A 27543-nucleotide genomic window follows, 5' to 3' on the forward strand; every position below is an offset into this window, starting at 1 on the left:
GGCATTATGAAGACTTTGAAGTGTTTATAGGCTGTACTAATGGGTGAAATGCGTTATGTTGGTTTCATCATAATTTAAATAAACCGATATTAATTGCAGTGGTTTTGTAAGAGTGATGCAAGTGCGCATTTGTGCTAGATAAAAAAAAAAGGTTTAGATTTATTATTTTTAAGGTTCCGTGGCTAAAAAGTAACTTTTATTCTATACTTTGTTGTCCGTCTGTCAGTCTAGACCATTTTTCTCAGGAATACATAAAGGTTTTAAGTTGAAATTTCTAATTGATTTGAGACTTAAGACCATAGGGTCTCTCTTAGGTGTGAAAAACTTGAAAGTCAACGCGATCAAAAGATATAATCGTTTATGTAACATATTTTGCGATTTCAAAAAGGAATTCCAAAAACCCATAAGATTCCATTCGTCTAGAATGATGAAATTTGGTAAGAAGGAATGTCTTAAAACACGTGTTAGGGAAAAAACTGAAAATCGTTTCTTTTTTCATTTATCTGTAAAATTGTACTTAGATAGCGTACCTACATGTTTGTACGGAACCTTCAGTGCGTGATTCCAACTCGCACTTGACGGTTTTTTATAATATTTTTGGATACCGTTGGCAATAAATATATTACACACACACAATAATATTACACAATTCAAAGTAATAAGAATAATATAAAATAATACAATTGTTAAAATTATGAATCTGACAAGCTTTCAAAAACAAAGATATCCACGATAAAAGTTGAAATGAAAACAATCAATGCAATAGAATAATAATATATCGACAATAAATCACCGAACTTAGCAGACGAAGCCTGCAATTGGCAGACTGACGCCGTCTTTTCATAGATATCTGTGGGGGAGATACGAATTTTGCGAAAGGTGCCAAGAAAACATGTCTTCATATAGTTATATGTAAGGAGCCTACACACAAGGTTCAACATTTCATTTATAAAAACATCAGTTATTTTAGATTTCTAAATCAATTATTACATTAATTAAACAGACTCTGTTATGTTTCACTTATTTTGTTTCTCATTGTAATTTCATTATCAGATATTCCTTCGTTATGTTGAATCTATTTGATCTCGTAAAATATTTCCATGAATATTTAAAATAACTTTTGTAGCCGGCGTCGTGTTGTCTTTAGTATTCTCATTTATTAACACAAATCCGTTTCAAATGAACATTTCATTTAATCAAACATAAATATTTATTCATATAATCAATTCATATTGAAACGGTTACGTAATTTATAACATTACGTAAGTTATTAGCCCGCGAGCGGTTTGTCACGATTTTAACATTCAACGTGAAGTTATCCCGCATCTGGACCGAAAGTTCCGTTTCCGCAGCCCGTCGCCTCTGAAGGGTCAAGGACACGTCCCACGTAAAAGTACGCACGACGTGCGATAACACCGCGGTTATCCTTATCAGATCTGCAGGTGTCTCGAGTAAAATGTCACAGTCAAGTTTGACATTTAATTTTCACGCTGTGACAGCTTTCAAGTTAATGCCAATAAAATCTGTGCTGTCAAATGCAGTGATTGGTCGATAGAGCCCAAATTCCCCTGTATGCGAGTACTGCGAACTATTTCTGTGAGCGGCAGACGATGCCGGAATAACCATTCGACATAACCTATTTTTCATTGTTCTTAAAAGGTCACGTTCCCATTGCCTTTGACAAATATACTTGAGATTCTTAGTATTTCGATTGGATATAATGTACGTTTACTGCACAAAGTTTTCGTATTGTTTACAGTTAGCACGTTAAGTGTCGCTTGTCTGTATTTCAGCTGAATATTTTAACCAGTCTATTTTAATCTAGCTTTTGTCTGCAGCTCCGCCCGCGTGATTAAGTTTTTTCAGGATAAATATTTCCCTGGGATAAAAAGTATACTATAACACTCAGGACTAAAATAACTTTCTGTTAGTGAAACATTTTTAACATCAATTTACAACATTAGTCCTAGCGTGTTTTAAAAAACCCTTCAAGTTTACATATTACTATAGATTAAGAATGAGACGGGAAGTATTTTAAATCCAATTGATTAAATATAATCTAAAACATTAAGTCGTACAGTTTCGACGCGGAATCAGTCCCGTTTCAGTTTACCTTCGCGACGATCAATAAAGGTAAATGTTGACGCCACTAATATTGAATTTTACTCGGCTAAATGAATACGAATACTTGTATTATTATAAGGTAACGTCTAAATTGAATTACTGATTATGTAAACTTTCAGAACTTTCGGGAAGCACTCAAGATGTCACAATAATGTGAATTTAGATGTATTCGAGATTCCATTATGAAGCGAAAGAGAGCCAGTATTATACATCCATTAATGGCCGACTTGTAATCGCACATTTAAAATTCAAAATTATTCGTGAAAGAAATGAGAAAGTCGCGACGGGGTTAATAAATCTTTTTTTTGATATTTGAGGAATATAGTGTGGACTTGTAAAAATAATATGACAAGGTGCTACGAGCTGCTACGAAATTCTGCTACGATGGCGATGTAGCGCTTGTCCGATTAAATAGCCAGCGTCTACGCATGTTAATACTACTTAATTATTATTTATTATAAAACTCATATAAAATTGTAATATAATAATTATATATTTTTGAAAATTGTTATTACGAATACTACAGAAGTTCATACATTTGAGATACAAAAAATATTGAACAATATAATATTTTTTTATGAAAATCGGCTTAATTATTTAAAAAAAATAGCTAAAATTAATAGTTGTAGACTTCTCTGGTACGATAAATAGATAAATTAACAAGGCATTTCCAAATACGAAAACAATAACATTAAAAACCTCGCTTAATAAATTAAGATACATTCAAATGTTATACAATCAAATGCACATAAATAATTCAATAACAGTATGTTAATTTGAAAAGAAAGCTTACGGCGCTACGTCAGTATCCCTCGTCTTAGATTCCGAACTTCTAATTGATTACCTTCCCGTATTAGTCATTAACTTTATTTCCATTTTTTAAATAGCACTTAACGTTATTAAGACTAAGGTGAAGGCGTGATCTGGTATATTCCGGTATATTAAATGTACATAGGAAAGTGTATGTACAGGAATATTGTTTATGAGGTTCCTAAAAATATGATGTAGTTAAATATTAAAAAATTTCGAGCAACTTAGGTTTTCTTTCCTTGAAATGTAAATATCAAGGATAAATCGCTACATCTTTGTGGTTTTATAAACTTTTATATAAATCGATCCATTTTGATATTTACTTAGTACAGATTTTATACGTCATCATTTTTTAATAAGCTTGATAACATCTGACTATGATTTCAATAATTACAAAAAATGCAGTTAGAGTTGTTTATTAAATTTGTCATTCATACTCACTTTCTTTCTCTGCTAAATAATATAATCTTACTTTTTTATTTTTATACGACACAGAATGCAACATTAGTCCTTAATCTAAATGCAACAACCGCGTCTTCCTAGGAAACCTAAGTTTATTCGCAGAAACATCCGAGCTTGAAGTCGGGACAATCACTTAACAATTCAATTATGCAAAGACTTACTTGAAAACATTCGCTTCGTTTGCTATATTAACAATATAACACCTCGATTGTTAATTCGGCTTTTAACCAAATATTATCGTTAGGTTTTACTGAGGTGTTATTTTAGAAGTGCTAAGTGTCTGTCTGAAACAAGTTCTAGAATTTTAACGCCCAATTACGGTTTAACGCGCAGGTCACACTACATTAAAAACGATTACTACTAAAAATAATATTTAAAGTCATACATTTTGTATATTTATTTACTTATTATGTATTAGTATAACTTAACTAAAAAGCAGCGATGGACTAGTTGGGTGTGAATCGGACTGCCGAGACGAATGTCCGCAGGATCAAAACCCAAAGGCACCTCTGACTTTTCTAGAATTATGTATGTGCGTATTCTCTAGGAATTATCGCTAATAGTGAAAGAAAACATCGTGAGGAAACCTGTGTACCTGGGAAAGTTCTCTAAAGAAATTTTAAGGTTGTTTGAAGTCCATTAATCCGCACTAGGCCAGCGTGGTGGACTAAGGCCTAATCCCTCTCAGTAGTAGATTAGGCCCGTGCCCAGCAATGGGCCAGTATAACACATGGCTGAAATTATTAATTATTATAAAGCCTTATTAACGGAAAAGACATACAAGACTTTAACGTATGGATAATAGTATACATATTGAAATGTACGCTTGTAAATAACTTCAACGTTATTTAAATTATTCGTAATTAAGTATATCAACATGCAAAACTCAGTAACAATAGAAAATTCTAAACATTTTTAATATAAGCAAAATATTTAAGCCTCATAAAACACATGCACGTGTGAGTCAACTGAGTTATAGAATTTTAATAGGCAACACTAAAACGTATAAGTAATAGAAGTGTACTGAAATTGACTTAAGGGGCAACAAACTCTGTAGAGTCACCAATGCCCGCTGGTTGAACGATCGCTTTACGTGTTTTAGTTCAAGCTAACCGAATTGTCTGGACATTATCTGCATTATAACTAGAACAAATCGGTTATTAACGAAGACTGTTGAAACTCAATTTTTTATATATCTTTGCGAGTTTTTTTTATATTCATTTCATCAATTCAATTTGGCCCGCGTAAGAGTGTCGCGTTCCAGGATCAGCCTGTGTATATCCGATTCCAACATAGTTTTGTCGACTGCAGAGGGGTAATCATCTCTCAGGCGACATTCTATTGGACCCCACTCCACTTACCATCAGGTGTAGTGAGGTCACTTTGGGGTGCCAATTAAAAAAGCCAATCGTCTGATAGTAAACGACACGACTCCTCAGAATCACTCTCACACCAACGAAATTGCTTTGTGTTTTTTTCACGAAATTTTTACACAGACAAAGCTAAAGGCAGAAGCTAGTTCTATGCAAACAATTTTCTATTTACTCCTTAAAGTGTCAGATAAAGTTAGCCTCGCTACCGAAAGCCGAACGAAACAAACATTTTCTCTTTTGTGTCACACTCAACAATGAGCAAAGCTCCTAATTGTTTTTGTTCCGCTTCTCCTAAATCTGTATCAGACGCGACGAGATGATAAATAACTTTTTTCTTATACATCTGCGACATCGGAGTAATTGAACAGTGAACAGTCTAGAACAGTTCCATTGTGATTTTTATATTCACTCTGTGCTGACAGATCTTAAAATTATACGTAACAATTTTAAACATGTCACGTCTGTACGGTCATCAACATCAGCCTTTATTTTTTTACACTGAATACTGGACATGGGGGCCCTCCAATAAGGGTCATTATACCCTGTCTTCGAAGAAGTTGGTACAGTAAGACCTATTAATACCATGAACATTCTTAGTAGTAAAGGGCCCGTTATAACAGTGAAATAGCATGGGATACAAGACCTTATTATTATTGAGGTGCATTATAAATTATTCGCCATCATAAATGTAAGACAATGCGAGTCGACAATCCGGAACAACAGCACGTAAATATGTTTGCGCGCCGAGTTACTGCCAACCTGATATATTGGATATGTTCGCAATTCTACCTGGCACAGAAGCTCCGAGCTCAGGTAGGGATCCAGGGGACATAGAATATTAAATTTCGTCATAATTTTATGCTAATAATGTCTAGTTGACTGTGTTTGGATTATTTATTGTATACATATTTAATGCCAAGTTTGTCCTTGCTTATCAAACTACAACGAACACAAAAATTTTTACACAAAGATATTTAAAAGTTAAACCTATTATTAAATTTATTATGATTGATATTGTCAAGCTAAGAAAACTCTTCTTTAATTTGTCAAAATTACTTGATGACAGATAACTAAAGTAACAATTCAATTAGTCGCTTTATCGAATTAATATATTTAAATAAACGGCACAAACAGTATTAGACTAGTATGTCCAACTTCGCGTCTGCCGTGAACATAATAAATTTTGTGACAAACAATATTCCCGAGTCTGTCTGTGAGGCCAACATCGATCGCTCCCTCACAATACATCCCAATACTCAATAGCAGACTCTCAGACTGGCTTCTATAGTCACAATATAAAAATCACTCAGCCCAATAGCTAGGTATACGGCGATTATTTGGTGTAATGAAAAGCTGTGCCGAGACGGGAATGTTTTGAGGTCACAAGCGATTGGAAATTGGATTTCATTTGACGTGCATAAAAATGAATACAAATAGAGCAATAGCATTTCAGAACACAGGGTCAACAGTTTGACAGTCAAATTCCAAAACCCTAAAATCATTACTGTCACCGCGAATATATTTCTAAATTATATTTAATAATAGTTACGATTGTAATTTCTAAATACAAAGCAATTTTTATATTGATGTAACTATTTGAATTTCATATTATTTTATAAAAATCTTAATAATACAGTATTTAATTTATCCTAATATTTTTATTCTATGCGATAAATGAAACACTACTATCACCTGAAACGAGATAGTCTTCAACCAGTAAGTACTCGGTGCATCCCATTTAGTAGCAGACAAGACTGCCCTCAGGCGACTCATCAAGCCCCATTGAACCGGCGCCGCATAGCGAGCTATAGTCAAAATGAAAATTAAGAAGTGGCTTTACAGGTAAAGAGATGTTTAAAAGAAAGTAAAATAAAAATAATCCCAAAATAAACGTCCCAAATGTGACATCCGAAAACATTTCTGTTTATACAAGCATGTATTCCCAACTGGCACGAAAATACTTTTCGGTTTTGGGCAACATTTTGTTTCCATTTCAATTTAACATGTTTCCAGTTATAATATTTAATAACAAGGAAAAGCGTGCGTTAAACTGAATTTATATAATTTATATATTCCAATTCCACCTTTACCGCGCCTCATGCAATTACCGTGTGAATAATCTGCCGTAAAACATAATTTAAATAAATTTCGTGCCACCGAAAAAGTCTATTCTCGGTGTATACCGGGTTATTACCCATCTTTATAAACAGGAATGTACCATATATCATTCTTTATTAAGATATTAATTTGTCTATTGGTTGTAGTTGAGATATTATTATTTTATTTTAGAACCAGATATTTGGTGAAGGGAATATGATTTAAATACTCCGACTCGCATTTATAAGGCACTTATTAAGCTATATGATGCGTAGACCGGAATAATATAATTTAATAATTATTATCAAAACTGCACATTATAAGAGAACATTTAAATCCTTAATCTAATTCATTTCTGAACTCAAAAGTTCGGTATAAGCATCGGTAAAAGCCATCCAATAACTAACTATTACTGATTTCTTATGTTTACGCGAATGTTAGACATTGAAATTAATTAAATTATCGCGGTAATTAGTGTTTTATTTTCTCCCGACGTTTCGAAGACTTTGCAGCCTTCATGGTCACGGGGGGGGATGATTTCAATAACTATTACTGTTTAATGTCTGCATCCAATGTATGGTTTGCAAACTGCGAATGACTTATGTGACCTTATCATGTCAATCTTTCGGAATCCTACACCGCCGCCTCCTTAACAATACTTTTTCGTAGAATGACGCCATTATTTGTAGCTAATTTTGCCTTATCTCCGCATAAAGGAGGTCATGGTCTTTTCAACTGCCTTCTATATGTAACTTTAGTCTTTATTTCTGATGCTATAAATTCTATAATGTGACTTATTATGGAAATCTTAGTATTATAAATCAAAAGGCTATTGTAATTGGTAACAGTAGTTAATGATATTGTCATATTATGAATATTGTAAAGCGGGCAAAAGGGTCAGTAGCAGCGTAGTTATATTGAGACACTAGGGAAATCTTGAGGTTAGGAAATTTAAAAAATCTTCAATGTAACATATTATTATTATTATGAATAAACAAAAAGTAACAAACACATCACGCTATTATGTTCGAAGGGGTAGGCAGAGGTACAAACAAGACACACACAAGGTACGCCAACTTTTCTCCATGTTAATTCCCTCGCACGATAGGGGGCGATAAACCATTCATAAAGTAAACGATATAAAAATATTTTTAAGCAATTCTAGACATTCGACTAAACACAGTGAGAGCACGTTAGATTCTATTGTTCTTATCTCTGCTGTGGGCGCGCCACCGCGCCAACCGCCTGACTCAACTGATCAAAATGCCTTTTGGATGCAGCAATACGAAATGATGGTAGCGTTTAGCATTCAAACTTGGAAGTTGTGCAATGTTTGCCTACTGACATGCCCTTGCGATTGGGAAACGGGTCATGATTGCCATTTTTCAAGTAGTTTGACATACGAGGCTCAATTAGTCGGCAAAACACGTAACGCTAGTTCTTTTCTTCATTGTTTCGGAATATGTGAGCGCTGGCACTGTAACGAGGAGAGTATATATTATTGTAATCTGAGATCGGGCTTGATAAATTGTTTCACAATAAAAACAATAACCAAATATAGTCATAAAAATAATGTAATATATTGGCATAATTTCATTCGACACGAATATGTTGATTACCCTTCTCTGTCGCTTTAAAAAAACAACAAATTTAAAATAATAAGTATGTGACATTAAAAAAAGTGATGCAAGATACCGAACATAAATATTTGTTATTTGTTAAAGATTGATTAACATTCTCCGCACTTGTACACATTTTTCTCGCCCCGGCTATCTGTTTATACAATCTCATAAGTTAATTAGTTCTGTGCTCAAATAAAGTCTTCTCTATTAATTCTCACAACTATATCCCCAAAGGAGCTGTCATTACACTTCATAACTTCCCAGAGCTGACGATGTTTTACATAATTCGTGGTATTATGTAAAATATTGCGTTCAAAAATTGAGACAAGAGTTTAAAATGTTAAATAGCACCGTTGGAATTTTAAGGTGTAAATGTGTTCCAGCGCAGCGATTTAACTTTTGTCACATCTCAAAACTAGATCTCGACGAAAGATTGTCGACTTCCTTTAAACGTTAAATGTCAGAGGCGTTTATGTGGAAGTAAGATTGCAAACGAAATTCAAAGCGAAATAATAAACAGCTAAGCATTTGAGATTTAGCAGCACAGGTACATGATATTAAATCGCCAACGAATTAACATTAAAAGTGAAAGATCCAAGATATAAAATTGAAAGGAAAAGATGAAGGTGGTCCACAAAGATTTAATAAAGCAAACAGTGAATGCTATAAGAGGTCGCTGCCCAGGTGTATTCAGATCACGGCAAAGTAGTAAAATAATAAAACTTTATCCTTCACGTCACCGTTTTGAATAAAATGCAAAACGTGTTTGGGATGCAGCCAAAACGGTCCGCATCGTGCAGCGCTTGAGGAACCTCGTTAGGCTGCTACTCTTTCCTTCATTACATTACATACTAATTACATCTGTAAGACTTAAGAGTTTTAAGGGCTCGATCATATTTTAAAACCGTTCTAGCTCATCATTGGTGTTGGTGAGCAAGTATTTAAATTAAAAACTCAACAAGGGTTTTCCTGCCCTAACAGGAGAGACCCCAGTATAGTGTCATGTACCGGGTCTTATTGTGAATCTTAAACTATCCAGGAACCCACAAACATCCAGGATTTCAGTGACAGACACGCGTACGAAAGAATTATATTTATCCAATTATTAAAAAAACCTGTGTATGTTAAATTTCCATTAATCAAATGGGCAAAAATAAAATGGTCGTTAAATTTTCTGAAATAGTCCAATTATAAGCGCAATTTTCTTAATTTTTCTTTCCCTACAGAAAACTTCTAGAATTCATAAACAAAAAGATGAATCAAATCGAATAAGTCATTCTCAAGTTATGTCGTAATCAAGGACAATAGAGGTTTGTTCAGACTAATCAGCAAACCCTATACAATTTTTTAATATGAATTAAGCTTCCCTTGCGACTACGCTTGTGTTAAAAATCTTTAGTGTAATAAGAGCCTTATTATTTATTTTGCTGATATAAACAGTAAATGCGGGTCTATCTGTATATTCCTAAAACATCTAAATATAAGAGGCAAATATAACCAATATAACGTAGTTCAAAAACATACAGTAATATTACTAAGAAAATATTAGTAAAGAAATAAAGTGCCCGTGCTCAAATAAACTGCACCCTAACTCATATGCCGTTGGGTGTATGTTTACTAAACAATGATTAATGCGACGCATTCAACCATGAAGCTTTGTTTAAATTAATCAGAAACTTTCATAGACATTTGACATTGCAATGCAGTTGCAAACGATATGTCACAACACATTTTTTTACGTATTTTAAAGAAACAATTTGGCTTAAATCAAACCACCTGCCTGAAGTTAACTTCCTGTGAAGGATTTAGTCCTAAAAATCGTTTTACAAAATACTAAATTCCTGCGACTTTATAATTATGCTTTAGATATCGAACTTAAAACTTCCTAATCACCACTCTATACAGTCCACTAAACCAAGGATACGAAGTTAGGCGGGAGCAAATTACCAGGATAAGAAGTAGCCTATATGCAAAACTAGGACATCTATCTATCTGTGTACAAAATTACATCCAAATCCGTCCAATGGTTTCTGCCATTACTTCCAACAAACATACAAATATTTTAACCAACTCCCATTTATAATATTAGTGAGACTAGTAAAAAAATCAAGTCAGTTATTTAGTTCGATTTGTGTCAAATTCGCTATGTCGCCTGTGTAGGGTCTTCATTGGATTCGGCAAGGGCGTGCCTGACCGCAACCCTCCTTCCGTCAAACTTGGAATATAAATTAGGCGTGTGGTTAGTGGTTGTTTGTCCAATACAACATTGGCAACATAAATTATTTGACATTCGGCTACATTATTTTATACTAAATCACGATTTTAATATATACAAAGTAGTAAAATTGTGATTTAATTTATTACTTAATACACTTTATTGTACATCAAAGGTGAAAGTACAAACATAAAATAGAAATAATAATCAAAATAAAACAATAGTACAATTAGCGATTACAATTTACTACTTATATAACATATACATGCTAATACCAGACTATAATAAAAAATGTATCGTTCCGAAAAGTCACATTCCACATAAATCAATCCTCCACAAATTCATGCACTCGCCTGTACATGCGGCGTCTCTCTGTCATTTCATTACATTTACTATACCTACCATCACGTCCCGTGTGATCATTTTTCCGTATATAATAAATAATCCTAAGGAAAATCAATACAATCGTCGGAGGGAAAGCTGTCAACAAAACCTCGGCTATGTGCCATAAATGGGGTTGAAGCTATTTTTCCTTATAAGCAAAGTGAAGAAATGATGCATTGTCGCGCATCGGCACATTTCCAAGGCGGGGATTAAAGCCTTTATAAGACGTCTGGAAATCTGAAAGGCGGATTACGCTTTCAGTATTGAATAGAATCTTGTAAAGCATTCTTTAGAATTTCAGTACGTGCCTAATACTTATTAGAGCGCCCACATGTACACGGTTTTAGATGACTTTTATAATCCTTTGGTCTCCCGAAACAGTAAAAGAATATTAATACGATATTGCGACTTCCAGTGGTAATTTATTGCAATTATTTAAATGCAAGCGCAAAAATAAATCGTTAGATTATGGTACGTTAATATTCTGTCAGCAGAAGTAATAACATATTTAAACATATCGTTTATAACAGTATGATGAGCTGACATTGAATCTGCGTATTCCGTCGTGATTGTCCGTTCTACCTCCCTATAAGTAATCAATTAAAGTTTAATTATTCATGTCATGTATAAATATTCTCTTTTTGTAAACCATAAAGCCTTACCTGCCTTAAATAATACTTACTAAATTATAAACACGGAAAAATATTATAAAACAAGTTCCTACACTATAACAATATCCCTCACATCTACCAAAAACTAAAACTAGAAATTTACATATACATTATATAATTGTGAATGTAACTAGAGACTATAAAAGACATGTGCAAATCCCGTAGGAGCTGAGGGAAGCCGGGCCTGTATGGGCCGCACGGCTCATTAAATTTTGTTTGAATAGAGGGATGAACCATCCTATACTTGCCCAGACACATGCGGTAACGACAGCAAATAAATTACGTTTTACATCGAATTTCACACCGTAAATATTAATGATGGATGGGCTTGTGATTATGCGAAATTTATATAATTAAATATAAATGATACAGTTTGTGATGATGTTTGACATGGATTTGGAAGTTTGACAAACAAGATATTAAGATCTTTTTAATGTATTATAGGCTTTTTATCCTTGAAAAGGTCACAGTGGTAATTTTGTTACGAACAAATTCTTTCAAGACTAATACATCAGCAAAATAATGATTTTATAAATGAAGTACATCAATTATGATCGACCACATTTGCCCAAATCAAAAACAATAACGGAAATAGTTAAACGTTAATAATTTGCGTAGAAATTATCGGCCGTAAAAACTCTAGCAATACAAAATATTAACATTATATTACACAATGTTCTAGAATCTTTAAGAACAAGTAACTACGAATTCCGAAAAAGAGCATTACATTTAGAATATTAAAGTTTAAAATACTCAAGATAATATACATAACGTCCATGTTTAACGAGACGCGGTTTTGGAAATGAAGTATCTGAAAACAGTCTTAAAATTATTGTATTTATTGTTAAGTCTACCTATATACAACTATGTTTGCAGCGTATACTGTCCGAATGAGCAAAAAGAATCTCATGTGATGGTTGGTATTGAATCAGATAATACTATTTACATTGGGCCATCTATGCAGCACAAACATTTTACATCATCTAAACAGTTTTACTTATATAAATATGCTGATTCAAAGTAATTAATGTTGTGGTTCTCTGAATTTACGACGCACCTGTGTAAATTTCTCTAGGTGGATATTAAATACGATGACATAAGGCACTAAAAACTGACTGATAAAAGACAGAGTTTTATAACCAGCGAAGTTTAACCATCCAAACTTCCAAACAACATCTTACTGCAGACGCTTAAAACAAATAGCATACTTTGGTCAATTTGGACAGCTGTTGACGTACTACATTTCCAAACCCTTCATTACATTCTACATTTCAAACTAATTAACCAGGAATACATTAACCCGATACATACGCTGTTAATTGCCCAAATCAATCCAATTCTTTTCATTCTAACCATACAGTTATAGAGGAGCATCGGATGAATAGTTCTAGACGGGCGGGAGCCACAAACATCATCGCTCCCATCTCACGAGCAAACACTCTACACCACACGCCCTTATACCTACAGTAAGTAGGACAAAGGACACGGCCTCTTTCCTCGCCAATCCCTCGAGCCATTACAAAACCTGTTTTCTTAGGCTCTGACATACGTAGACAAATAATTAAGGAGATGTCATCATATTATGTCCTTGTCAGGGGAGACAGGGACGGATGTCCCGTTTTTCGCCAATTAAATTTCTGTGATAAAAATTTGATATGCGTTGTAGAAAAAATATTATTCGGAGATATACAGGATATTAAGTGTAAACTGTTTCTGAACATTTAGAAATATATAACATCAAAAAATTTTACGCATCTAATATACATATGAATTTAAATTAAAATGAAGTTGTACATAATATAAAAGTATTGAAGTAGTTTCTTTAAAGATAATCCAAAACTAAAACCAAACATAATAACTTTAAAAAAATATTATTTTACTCTTATATTCCGTGGTTAAAAATGTACATTACTCCGGCGAGAGTACACTTTGACAGTGATCATAAAACACACGACGTCTCGTTGGTATACGACGTTTCGTTAGAATAGGCATTACAACTGGTTGTAAATTGAAATAAACAGTCGGAAAGGTGGCACATAACTATGTTGGCACAGCACACAAATTGTTCCAGTAAAATACGCTCCTAGCCGCGGACTACAATGCCAGCGTATTTAATAGACATTTGAATCGATTTGTCGTCAGTAAGTTGTACGGAAATGTAAGTACATGAAACATGGATAATGACAATTCTAACAATATAATAAATCATTTTGCGATTTCAGAATTATGTTTACAATTAAGTTGAACTTTTGTTGTAAAACATGCAATAGAATATACTAATAATAAGTATATACTAAAAATATTAAGATTTTGTATACTTACTGTAATCTGCTAATATCTCTATATAACAAAAGGAAAGCAGTAAGTCAAAATATACAATTTCCATCCAACTACACGTATGAGATCCATTTATCGATGGTTCCCCATCCTCCCGTCCATTGTATAGAGAACATACATAATACTTTCATAACTCCCTTGAAATTCCAGCCAACTCACCCTGATCCTATGGGGCCGTCTCAATCGGAACTCACTAGGCATTCAAATGCTTTCGATACGGTACGCTATGCCAGTCACTAGACTCATGGTAGGCACAATAGATGCCAATCTAAACGGGAATTTGGCTTGGACATATCTGCGTTTGCGTATATTAGATACATGTAGTGTCAGTACAGTCAGAATGCGCATTAGTCGCAATAATGTTAGCAATTAGTCCTATAGAATAATTTTTAGTATAAAAGATTGTTTTCTATATTTATTTTCGTAACTAATAAGTATATATTTGGTTTATCATAACTAATATATTTTTATAATATTTATTGTTGTGGATCTTAAATAATTTATAGGAAATCACAGCTACAGTGAATAAAGATATTTTACAATAATAACATAATACATAGCATTTACAAATGAATAAGTTAAAAAAAATAAGCAAGATACATTTTACTAAAAGCAAAAGAAAATAATAATTATTAACTAAAACAATTTCCTAAGATAAATATTGATGTATTATGATATTATAAGGCATATATTTTGGACCCATATACAGATAATTAAATTTAACCCGACACATCGATTTGTCAACACCGAACAGACAAAGATAGCTCGTTTTTTCGTCGCTATGTCTGTCGCAGTACTCATACGGAAAATTAACAAATTAATCGTCGTAATTAATTACTTTCATTATATCCATGGACCCAATACATGTAGTATACTAAAACTCTCGTTAATATTATTATAAAAGGATTAACGTATTTTCGGTAATATCAGCGGTCATCATTAACGTAATCAACTGAAATATTAATGTGTGCAATTAATTTATTTAATGTTCATACAAATATTGAAAATTGAGTGCATGTTTTATTTGTTATACAATAATTAAATTTAGTACCTAACTACAGATGTTTAACACAAAATAGGACTAAAGGAGAGTTTTAAAGGTGAAATGCGGATTGGAATTAGACTAGTCCACATGTCACTACAACTTAAAAACCAACAAGAAGTTAGCGAACAACAAACAGCACCGAATCAGCAACGTGTTTTTATTTGTATAGAAGAAGACTAGTCCAAATGACATAAAAAGTCTACAAAAGTTTTACTAAAAATTACTTATACTAGATATTATGTTTGTTAAAAATAATTGTAGAATTTGCTCAACGGATTTTATTGATTTTTGTCTGACAGACCATATTTCGGATTAACATATACTTTTTTACTTTTTTACACCGGAAAAGGCGGACATGCGAGCAATATTTAGTGTCCAAAAACCTGGATTTCAATGTTTACTCATCCTTTAATTCAATTTAATGCAATATATTTTAGCGAGCTCTGAGTACAGCACTACTGCGACTGCACAGACATGTCGTATCGGCAGCGTGTGCTTAATTACACATGTGGGTGCCGACAATAGAATAGTTAAGTTTATGTGCATCATCGAGTATAAATCAGAACGGGTCCGTATTGCGTGCGCGCTCCACTAATTGCATTCCATCGTGTGTTATTTACAAGCAGTAAAATGTTTAGTGATTTTGTTTTTTTTTTCAACTATAATATTTATGTCTTTTACTTCGATATTTTTATACCTTATTAGTTGATCATAAAGTTAGCGTATCTTGAGTCGCAAGAATATAAAATATCCTTTAGATTAAACATAATATTTTTATGGGAATGAATACAGATATACTTGCAGATCAGCCGTTCGATCCGCTCAAATGCCATACACAAAAGATGCCAGTCGTGAATTACCAACGCAATCTTCGCCTATATCGCGAATAACATTCTGTATTGAGTAGCCTAAATATCTTAGTAGATACATAATCAACCGAAAATAGTACAAATTATTGAACTATACTGTATCATATGTCAGTCTAGCATTGTATACATAATTGTTTACCACAACAAGTAGCCTAAATGTCACTAGTTAATCACCGCTAACTAAACTACTTCTTAATATCAATTAAGTACCCAAGCAAACTGCGCTACCTTTATTGTCCCATACTTGGAACTACGGATCAAATAGAGTCATTCATTCATTGATAAATCGTAAACCAACATTGCAAATAAATACATCAAACTAATTGTAATATAAAAAATGGCTATAACGCTCTGCCTCATACTATCTCATTCTATTCATAATACTCCTATATCAGACGGACCTTCTCCAGTTTTGCAGACTCTATCTCATAATCGATTATAAACAGACAAACTTGCAATCTTTGTCCCATAAAATCTGGAAGTAAACACACATTGCAAGGGTTGCTAATATATTTAAATATGTTTACCTTTCATATTTACAAACGCCAAATAAACGCTAAATACAAAGCTGTATCAAATTGCGAAACATACACGGCAAACACCATTCACGTACATTAAAATAATAACGTTTTAATAACCACTATAATAATTGCGACGGCAATGCGTTCGGCCGAACATGTTTATATGAAAGGCTATTGGTTTTGTGCAATGAATTCGGTCCACCGCTGAAATGAGAAGCAAGACCACGCCACCAGTCGTTTGCATATAACGAGTGATTATTTTGCTCATTGATGCGTTTCCCAATATACAGCTCAATATCATATTCATTTGCATTGATATCGATGTGAAATTAAAATTACAGATATGTAGCGCCAGTTTCGCCTTTCAACTGGGATTTATGTTTCTCTGTTGGTTTTGCTTTTTATGACTGTTTATTTCTTCAGTCAGGCAACTAAACCATTGCGGTTTTCTTATACGTGTACAGCAAATAGGTAATGGCTTGTTGGAACAGGATATACACAGACTGATCCCGGAACGCGACACACTTAAGTATGTACGTGTGTACAGTGGTCGCCATCCTGGTGGATTTTAAATGTATCATACCACCAGCTTACAAATGAAACGTAATTACTTTAGAATTAACAAGCGTCTCCACCCATCCAACGTGATTAACAATCTTAATTTTTAAGTACTAATTTTTAAATAAAATTTAACTGAATTTCTAATTTCTCTTCATTTCTCTTTATAAAGAATAAAAAAGAAAATAGTATTTAAACACATTTCTCATCATGAATTTCTTCTTGTTCCAGGTTTCAACGCAGATAATGCGTCCGAACAAAATGCAACACCAAAAGCTCAGCGCCTCATTGTGACACAGCCCTCGCAAAAATATACACCATGGATTACAGACTAATTGCCCTTTTGGCGGTGGCCGCCCATTTAAGTAAGTAAAATAAAATGACCCACTCTCTCCCCCGGGCCCCCAAAACGAACACACAACATGAAATGTTATTATTTTAGGGGGTTTTAAATACACCCTGCAAGGTAAATGAGATAAACCAGACTCAATTAGCCGTGTTAACTTTATATAAAAATAGGAATATCAAACAATAAATAATGAATTAACTTTAATTATCGAAGAAGTTAGAATTGTTTTTACAAATTATAAAATTCATAAGGAAATGCTCACGTGCCGTTATCTAAGAAAATTAAAGACGGAGTTGCTGAGGACTGTGGGTTAAGATCCACCATGCACATGATCACGAAATATTATATTTGAACAGATTAGATTTTTTTTCAAACCCAACGTATTACATTTATAGTTTTATTTCTATAACATGTCATTGCGTGAATTTGTGAGCACTGTTTTGAACTTCATTTTCAATATTATTCTATCCCATAGTCTATATCTATGCTTCCAATATTTAAAGCTGAGTAGTTTGTTTATTTGTTTGAACACGCTTATCTCAAAAACTACGAAACCGATTTTGTTTTTTTTTCATTCATCATAAAATACATTACTTCTCAGTGCTATAGACTACTTTTTGTCCCGGGAAAATATTTATCATGGAAAGCTTTTTAGGCGAGCGGGGCCTCAGGCAAAAACTAGTGTGATATAAAACTATATCAAGTTAACATTAACCTGGCCAATCATATTTAGGAATGAAAAACTCACATTAAAATTGCCTCTATCGAATAGAACACCTTGCGATTCGTCTTTGGTTTCCACTAAACCTTAAGAGAATTTAGACGGTCTACGGATTTTTAGACTATAGGCTAAATTCTCTTATGGTTTATTGGAACCAAATAGTAATAGTACTTGATAATACATCGATTGCAGAGAGCAACCCCTCGATCCATACCTAAGGTAAACTATCTCAGCCCACTTGGTGTCCAATGGCGCGAAAGTAAGGAGAATATAGTGACACGACATTGAAGGAATTTGTTACTTTATAACGTAAAAACTTATATTTCCAATTCTTTCTATGCGAGTTTCTATTCAAATATAACATATTAAGCATGAAAATTATATATTCACGTATAAGTGAAAAGAGTGAAGCTATAAAATTAAAGGATTCGAGTATATTAAATTTATTTAAGTATAATTTAAATTAACGAAGTTAATCTCGTATTAGGTCTAAAGGTTGATACTTATAAAGAATTTTGTTTTTTACATTTCCATAGTATAAGTATGTATTAACAGGAATCTACATACATAGTTTCTAAACTATATTTTTGTCGTTTTGTCGCTCGAAACGTAATTCAAGTGAGATTTATTAAACTCTAAAGTAAATTAACAACTTCGCACACAGGCTTCACGCGACATTTGGTTAACGACGTTCGTATCTCGTAAATAGCTTTGTTTGTAAACACACTCTTTTTTAATCCATATGAAGGTGCTATTACACGTCATTTACCGTTCAATGGTACTGAAGTAATGCAGTAACTGACTTTTTGCCCTTATCGATACATTTTCTCGAAGGTTTTACCGTAAAAGTGCTCAGTTATTTTTATATTATATCCAACAAAAACGCGGGAAACGTTTACTTTGTATACCAAAATGAAGTTTACTTTGTAATATTTTGAAGCGAATTTGTATGTTTTTAGTAACGATAAAGTAATACCATATATTGCAAGTTAATGTATAAGTTTAAAATATTTATGACACGAAGGAATTACAATAAATACTTACCTCAATAAAAAGTTTTGTATAGACTTCGAAATGCTCAAATGTGGCTTTTATAGGCCTACTCTGGAATTATATCTCTATCTTTATAAACTAAGTCAGATATATTGGAAAAAAAACCACTTCCATGTTGTAGAACAAATATTAAATACTTAGCCTACATTATGTTTTCGATTACAGGTATAATACCATCAGCACATGGGCAGGCAAATTTATTGACGCAGACGGTTTACGGATTTTTAGACTTCACCACGACTATAGGAAACACTGTAATGGTCTTCTCGCCACAATCAGCACCACCACCAGGTCAGATTTTCATTCTTAATAAATATAATATATATCAAACAATAATATATTCACAATATTAGTGACACATAATTATTTATTTATTTATTCATTTACAAATCATAGCACTTACATTATGTGTGTTATTACAACTGAGTTAGGAAGCGCACTAAGTTTAGAAATTGTGTCGCGTACAATAATTAAATTTGTCAGACTCTAGTTCGAAGTCTCAAAATTACAAAAAAAGAAAACAAATAACAATAAATTGTTAACAATATTCTTTAAAAATCTAATAACATACCATTCTCAATTTCAGAGCCACCCAAAACAGAAAAACCAGTTCAGGAAAATATAATTGAAACAAAACCACCACCACCTTCTGTCACCAGTGTAAAACCAGAAACTATTAAACCTAGTAAAATATCAGATAAAGATAAAACTAACAAACCAGCGTCCCCGGCTGTACTGTCCAGTGCAGTCTCGGTTGTATCATCTCCACCCAAAAAAGAAGACAAGAAGGCAAATGTACCAAAATCAGTTATTAAAGAACAAAAACAAATCATTACAAAAGTCGAAGTAGTTGCTGGTCCTTCGAAAATTGTCGAAAGTAGCTCTCCTAAACAGTCTTCTCAAAAATCAAACAAGCAAAGTTCTCAATCTAACAAAAATAAGAAAAGCGAAATAAAAAGTGTCACAAATGTCGTAAGCAGTAAAGTTGAAGTAAAACAAGGTCCACCACCATCAATCATCAGCTCTAAAGTGAGCAGTGTGGTTCAAGTCAAATCTAGTAAATCGGCAGAAGAGCCCGCAATTCTAATAACCAACAATAATATTGGTGAACCAGAATACGATTTCCTATCACGACAACCTTCTGAATTTGTTGAAGAGACATATAAGGTTATAAACATCCGACCATCCAAAGCACATGGACCGAAACCCAAGCATGCTCATAAAAATAGAGCTCATCAACCGACCCCCCCTCCGGAAGATGAAGACCATCCCCTCGGACTCGTTACGACGCTTGGCGGTACTGTAGTCAAGGATGGACTTACAACAGTCCACGAAACCAGCGTCATAGGAACATACATTTCTGGAAAGTACGCTCAAGTTTTGAATAGCAATTCGAAAGTATTACCACAGTCTGGACATAGAGCTAAGATATCGCCTACCCCAACACATAGGATTCTAAAAACTCCAGCGCCAGCTATTTCTAAGAATCATAGGCATAATTTGGAACCTACTCCTTCTATTGCCGATGAAGAAAGCAGTTTCAGTAAAACCACACGTCGACAAACAAACAGTGGCGGTTCATTTAAAAACCGACACCGATCTCAGAATATCGCAGAAAGTGAAAATCACGACACAACTCCTTCTAACCAAAATAATAAAAAGTATAAAAATAGAAACTCTCATTCTCAAAGGACCCAAAGGTAACGTAACTCACATTAAAACTCGTTCACATGTACCAGCTATGTATAGGTAGATACGCAGACACCAACGTCGTAATATAGCCGATGACTCATGCATGAATTTTTGGGCTTGTAGTAAGTAGTTAACGCCAAGATGAATAAAATGTATGTATCTATTGCGCATGATATTTTTCCACAATAGACAATATATTGACGTATGCAATTGTTTTTATTTTCAGTACTCGATTTGGCCGCCCCGCAAACACGCCCCAGTTGGCAACCGTGTCTGTTTTCAGCGAAACAGCGACGCCATCGTTTTCTAACAGAAGGAAGGCCAGCCGAAATTCTGGTAATAAATCAGTTGTGACTCCTTCAAGCAACAACGATAATCAATCAAGGCGTGGATTTAAGCCTCGTGCTCAACCGACTCCTGTCGAACAAGTAACGCCGGCGGCTTCCACAAGTGTCTATAAATTTAAGCTAAACCGTTCCCCAGGGTCTGGACGCTGGCAATACAAAACAAGCCCTAAACCTAAAGTGACGATCAGAAAAGCGACAGGTGACGAAGAACAAACGACGCCAAATACTAATCCTCTTCTTGACGATCCACAATCGAACGACATTTCTCTTCAGGCGAGATCTGACAATGACCTTGAACTATCAGGTTCGCAGAGCGGTCCCGGGACTCTTGTTGACAACGACACCGAAGATAATTCCATCGAGAAACCGCCGCCAGTCGAAACACTAAAAGTAGAAATATCGACTCCTGCCGATTTTAGTGACGTTTATTATGAATTAGCTACGATCAAGTCTTCCTATACCTTCCAGGTAATTTAAAATTACAACGCTACAAACTTATAATAATGGTTACTAAACAAAAAGTGCATATAGTATCTTAATGAAATAATTTTTATTTGTTTGCAGGTTGGACGCGTTAAAAATACTCGTATCATTACAGTTACATCAACAATAGAAAAACGTTTAGAACCATCTGCCACTCTCAATTCGCAAAGTTCTCTCAACGAGCCGTTGACAGAAAATATATTAGCGACAACTTCGCCATACGGAAAAGATCATAATCTGTTGGACTCCAGCATAGCTACTTTGCCTCCAATAACTTTAAATTCAGACATGGAAACACCGCCCTTAGAAACGGTGACTGAAACATTCAGTACTACACAGAACATGCTAAAGACCCATATTTTACCAGTCGTAAGAGATGTCAACTTAACGAGCAGTCTAACTTTTATACAAACTTACCATGTGACTCGATTTGTAACAGCTACTAAAACTTTGCCACCGATGGACTTCTACCAATTTATTCCAAGTAAAACATTGAAAGAATTCAATAGCCGTCTTGATGAGGCTGGTTCCGAACTACATTTGGAACTAGACTTCGGCGACAGCAGTGAAGACGAAGACGGAGTTCCGCGACGAGCGTTCCCGCCTGAACTGGACCTCGCTAATATTGGATCCGATTTCGATCTGTCAGAACTAGAAAAGTATGGAGCAGATAATCATTTAAGACTTAAAAAGGCACACGGGCAGAACAAAGGCAATCATGTAACGGAAGCGCCATCTGTGCCCACCCCTGCCTTGACACCTGAACAGGCACAACAATTAGCATTGCTGAGACTTCTGAACCCAGCTGCCGCTGCACAAATTCCCAACGTTGTGACCACATCTAAACCGGTTCTTAAGTATGAGACCATATATGAATCACATGTAATACCCTTCTTCGATGGTAAAACAACGGTGCAGAGTACCATATCGAGACCGGTGGCAACAGTCACCAAAACGGAATACGAAATAGGCACAAGCAGTCTTCCCGCCCTGCCGCTGCAACCTATTAATCCACTTTTCCCTCAACAACAGTTCACAGTAACTTCGACACCAGTTGTCATGAACACCGAAGTTACAGCAACCGATAGTCAAATTCTGAAATTGACTTTCGGCGCGAAGACAGTATACACTACATTGTTCACGACTAAAGTTGTGCCGACAGTGCTCACGTCTTACGTAACGTCGTCGATACCAGTGCAGCCGAGCGCCGCCGGTTACCCGGGCTACTTCCCGCCTCCGTTTGCGCCCTTCCCCTATGTAGGTTAATCGGATCATTGGGTATTGTGTAAAATATAATATTGGACCTTATAAATCACGTAATAGACACCAGTGTAAACAGTGATGATAAAAACATAAAAGTTTTAGTGGAAACTTAACTCTAAAATATTAGTGTTTGTTGTGGTGCGCGTGATAAACTATATTGCGAGTGGGTGAGCAGTAAACACTGCAGAAGCAGCAGAACGACGGGATTTATAGCCTTTGTGGGAACAGGGAACACGCAAAACTATAAACGTGTACTTTCTTCTAACTTTTCCCACTTCGCTACGGTGCGTGTTAGATACTGTATGTGGAAATAACGCTTATCGACAAATATTAGACGAATACAACGCAATCATTAGCTTATAAGTCGATACTTGTAAATATTTCTATTTATATGAATATATTGTGTACATAGATAAATATAAAAATAAAATATGAGATCTAGCTAAAATTGTAGATAAAATTTTACAATTTTGTAAAAAAATATTTTGTATTTTTGTAACGTATCGCTTAATTAAATGGGTCTTATATGATTAAAGTGAAATACAGAAAATAAAACTGTTTTTTTATTACTATTGATGAAATACAATGAAACAAGTAAAATTATAAATAAAATAAAATTCACTATACCATGATGAACCTACTTATACAATGGTTACGATGCAGCAATTCATATTAAAAATAACAAATGTTTTTATACATTTATTTTCCAAAACATGGTGTTGCGAAGATATACAAAGAGTATTTCAACTATTCCAGTCTATTTTCTTATTCAGTGTAAATTGAATCGTGAAGCTCTCTGCAGGAAATGTGTTTATTTCTACTTTCCTGGTAATACATTCAACTTCATTCATATTACATCCCGGTATTCAAATATAATTCTACTGTTTCGAAATTTTAATACTTTTGCACTTTGTTCTTGTTAAAAATATACAGTTAGTAAAATTGTGAGAAATATCTTTCGAACTATAGGAACTACCCAAATATAACATAAAACTTGCTAGTCAGGGTTATTAATACAGATTTATTTAACTATTCATGTTGTAGTGGAAATAGAAATGGTACCGTAAAAAAATACATTCGCAATAATTAAGTAACTTAATTTATTTTTTTTATATATATTCTCGAAATGAAATTAATGTTTAACAATAAAACTCGCCTGTTATATAAGTAAATATAAAATGTATTATATATACAAGGTTTAATATTTCACAGAGTTGAGAGATTTCCCATGATATCTTAATTAAACCCATTTCACTCTGAAAATAAGACGAAAGAAGCAAGGATGCCTGAAGTTGCGAAACAAAGATTAATGAAAGCTTTATGTAAACTTAATAGGGAACAATTTTAGTTGAATCATGAGAAATTAGATTGAGACAAGCTGGACTTCTTCTACGTATTAAAAATGAAAAAATACTGTGTAGTCATACAAAACAAATATAATTCTACATGTAACTTATTAAATATATAATTTGTTGAATAAATATCTGTTAACCTGAAAAAATAGTTAAAGCGATACGACTCAGTACGTATTTAATAAAACTACGGCTACCGCCTTCATAGTTATTGGTAGAGTTTGTAATTATCATAATAAAAACGCGATAAACTACGATAAATACTAGAAATACTACGATTTTTACACATGCACTACTATTTCTTACAGTGCCGCCCGCATGGCAGAATATTTTTGAAAAAAAATATGACTGTCACTCTCTAGCCTTATATCTACTAGTGATGTAACGAATATTCGCATTCGCATTCGCATTCGCGAATATTCGCATGTTTTTGGATATTCGCATTCGCATTCGCATTCGCAAAATTTCTGCGAATGTTTTGCGAATGTCAATATCAGAAAAAAATATTTGAAGATAATAGTAGACTGCCTCGGTGGCATAGTTCTACTGCATGTGCGGTACGGCAGCGCTCTAAGGTCCTGGGTTCGAATCCCGAATCGGGCAAAGTGATATTTGGGTTTTTCTGCTCAGTTGATACTGAGCAGAAAACCCAAATATCACTTCATCAGCCCGGAGTGTGAAATTTGTGCCCGACATGGCGATAGGCTCGCCCCTGTCACACTATTAGACAGAACACAATTGGCGAAAAGTGGGTGCCCTGGTTGCGCCTCTGCATACCCCTTCCGAGATAATATTCGTAATACTGTGTGTGTGTAATAGTAGGTTAATAAAATCAAAATCTAAACTAAAACAATATTCTTCTACAATAAACTATAAATATAGTCTAAACAAACAAACAAAAAATTATAGACTCTCAAAGAAAAATACCTCTCTTTCTTAAAACATACCAATTAATTAACTATTTTTACCATGTTTTTAAGTTAGTAATTAAACTTGAGTAGAGGAATATTAAACTTTAAAAATAAACAAAATTATTTCATTCACTTTAATAAAGCTTAAAAATGTAAATCTCATTAGAACTTGTAACACAATAGCAACTAAGAAATTAAAAGCAATTGAAAGAAACAAAAACTAATTCTTCTATAATTTTTTTATCAGTATTTACATAACTTTTTAATAAAATTTAGATAATCATCATAGAAAATTGGCGCCAAATTTGAACAAAAACTAAATATTCGCATTCGCATTCGCATTCGCGAATGTCGGTAGCAGATATTCGCATTCGCATTCGCGAACGTTCAAAAAATGACATTCGTTACATCACTAATATCTACTCTAAAAAATACTATCTCTACAAAAAATCACGTCCATCTGTAGCTTCGTTGCTACGGGAGAGACAAAAATACCACCAAACTTTTCCCATCTTCAATGCTATGTTTTAAAGTTTTGAGAACCAACGCTCAAATCAAAGTTGAATGAATATTACATTTACAAATACGAATTTTGGTTGTATTATTCTAGGAATACCAGTAATAAATTCTGGTATCATTGCAATTAATAAAAAAAAAATGGAATGTTTATACATTTTTGAAATAAAATGGAATTTTTCTTTCTCACGTAGCCGAACAAATTTACACTTTGATTCGTTAAAGCAATTCATGGCAATAATTTTTATAATTCTATTAAAGTTAAATCACTTAATTAACTTCACATTTTTCTACTTCTCTGTGTATACATGTTCGTTATGCCATAATAGGCTTACAATACGGAGAATGTTATAGCACATCGAAACACAAAGGGAGCAGCATATTACAACGTCGCCGCCATGACACATTCAGTCAATCATTTCCACAATCAATCAGTTGACAGGCGTACGCTTCCGATCTAGACTTGGGTATCGATTTCATGGCTTCGGCGAGACTGACTTCAAGCGAAATATTATTTTAATAAGAGGAAAATTGATACAATACAAACTAATTTTGATGTAATCTGCTTTGTGGTGTGTGTGTGATACGTTTAGTATACTAATTATAACAATTATACACAGTCGTTTTGAAATTGAGTTAATAAATACAACTATATAAACCTTTGCTACCATTGTGCCAAGAATCATCCTCAATTAACGAATGTTTTCACCAAATATCCCGCTTTTACGTTTTTTTTTTTACCATTTATTAGTTTTGTGCGAAGATGGTGTAGGCGCTAGTGTATTTTTGACTGAAAGTGTTTAGCACTATCATGAATTATCTTAGTAGTAATGGCATGAGGACGTGTAGAATAGAAATTACTTTTTATTAATATTTATTTTGTTCAAAACTTTGTTAATTTAACTTACTGTTAAATGTTATTTTCAAGATGATAAATGTGTGGTTTATTTAGTAACACAATGCCAAAATGACCTTATATATTTTCAGGGTTAGATTCAGTAAAAAGATTTAGGACACACAAAAAACATTATAATTTTTCACAATTTTTCGTATAATTCATTAAATAAGATGTTATATTTAATTGGACACAGATAAGCAAAAAGGATCCAGCCCACTAAACTATGTTTTTAAAATAATGAAAATTGAAGTTTAAATCGTATTTTTGCGCATTGATATAAACATCTTAGTTACTAATGTAAAATATAGACCTAATAGACTAGAACTAATTTGGCAAACTCGGCTCATTTTCGATCATACTGTGGGTTGGATCCTTTTTGCGTATCTACGTACAATTAATGTGTAGAGTAATTCTTAGTAACAGTATTAACTAAATATTAATAAACATCACATGTAAATTTATATTAAATAAATAAGGCTAAGATGTTTCTAACATCCATTTAGTTTACAGGACTGCGTATATAGAGCTTAAGTGAAAGCAAATATTGTCTACCATGATCTCTGCTGGCTCGCTAAGTCATACAAGCTATCCTATAATTGTTGAAAAATAAAAAGATAAACCGTTATTAACCATCACATTATACAAACACCAAAAAAGACATAAAATACTTATTTAATTTGATATGTTTAGAGTTTAGATTGATCGCCTACTGTAAAGTCGTGGCGGAGACGAGAGCGCATAAAGGAAAGTTTTTGGTCAAATTCAAAATAGTCTCACCTGATACTGTACATTCGCTACGTTCTCGTCGTGTTACCGCTAAGCCCATGCCTCTTCTTTTTCAACTCTTTTAATAGTACGGGAAAATCTAGG

The 27543-nt window shown here is 33.7% G+C and overlaps 1 protein-coding gene across 3 annotated transcripts in view; it reads left to right on the forward strand.

Annotated features, from left to right (window-relative positions):
* LOC115444591 overlaps positions 1-23551 on the forward strand; it is a 132130-nt gene extending 108579 nt beyond the window's left edge. The window contains exons 4-9 of one of the 3 annotated variants that reach the window (XM_030170423.2): positions 17320-17453; positions 19377-19502; positions 19798-20911; positions 21130-21239; positions 21387-21718; positions 21815-23551. In XM_030170423.2, the coding sequence (XP_030026283.1) occupies positions 17408-17453; positions 19377-19502; positions 19798-20911; positions 21130-21239; positions 21387-21718; positions 21815-22999 (2913 nt within the window). In that variant the 5' untranslated portion in view covers positions 17320-17407 and the 3' untranslated portion in view covers positions 23000-23551. Of the gene's footprint in view, positions 1-17319; positions 17454-19376; positions 19503-19797; positions 20912-21129; positions 21719-21814 lie in introns of all 3 variants that reach the window. The other 2 variants (XM_030170425.2, XM_030170422.2) reach the window with 2 other exon arrangements.
* Positions 23552-27543: the final 3992 nt, after the last annotated feature.

This window comes from Manduca sexta, chromosome 22, assembly GCF_014839805.1.
Source record: "Manduca sexta isolate Smith_Timp_Sample1 chromosome 22, JHU_Msex_v1.0, whole genome shotgun sequence".
Classification (NCBI taxonomy): Eukaryota; Metazoa; Arthropoda; class Insecta; order Lepidoptera; family Sphingidae; genus Manduca; species Manduca sexta.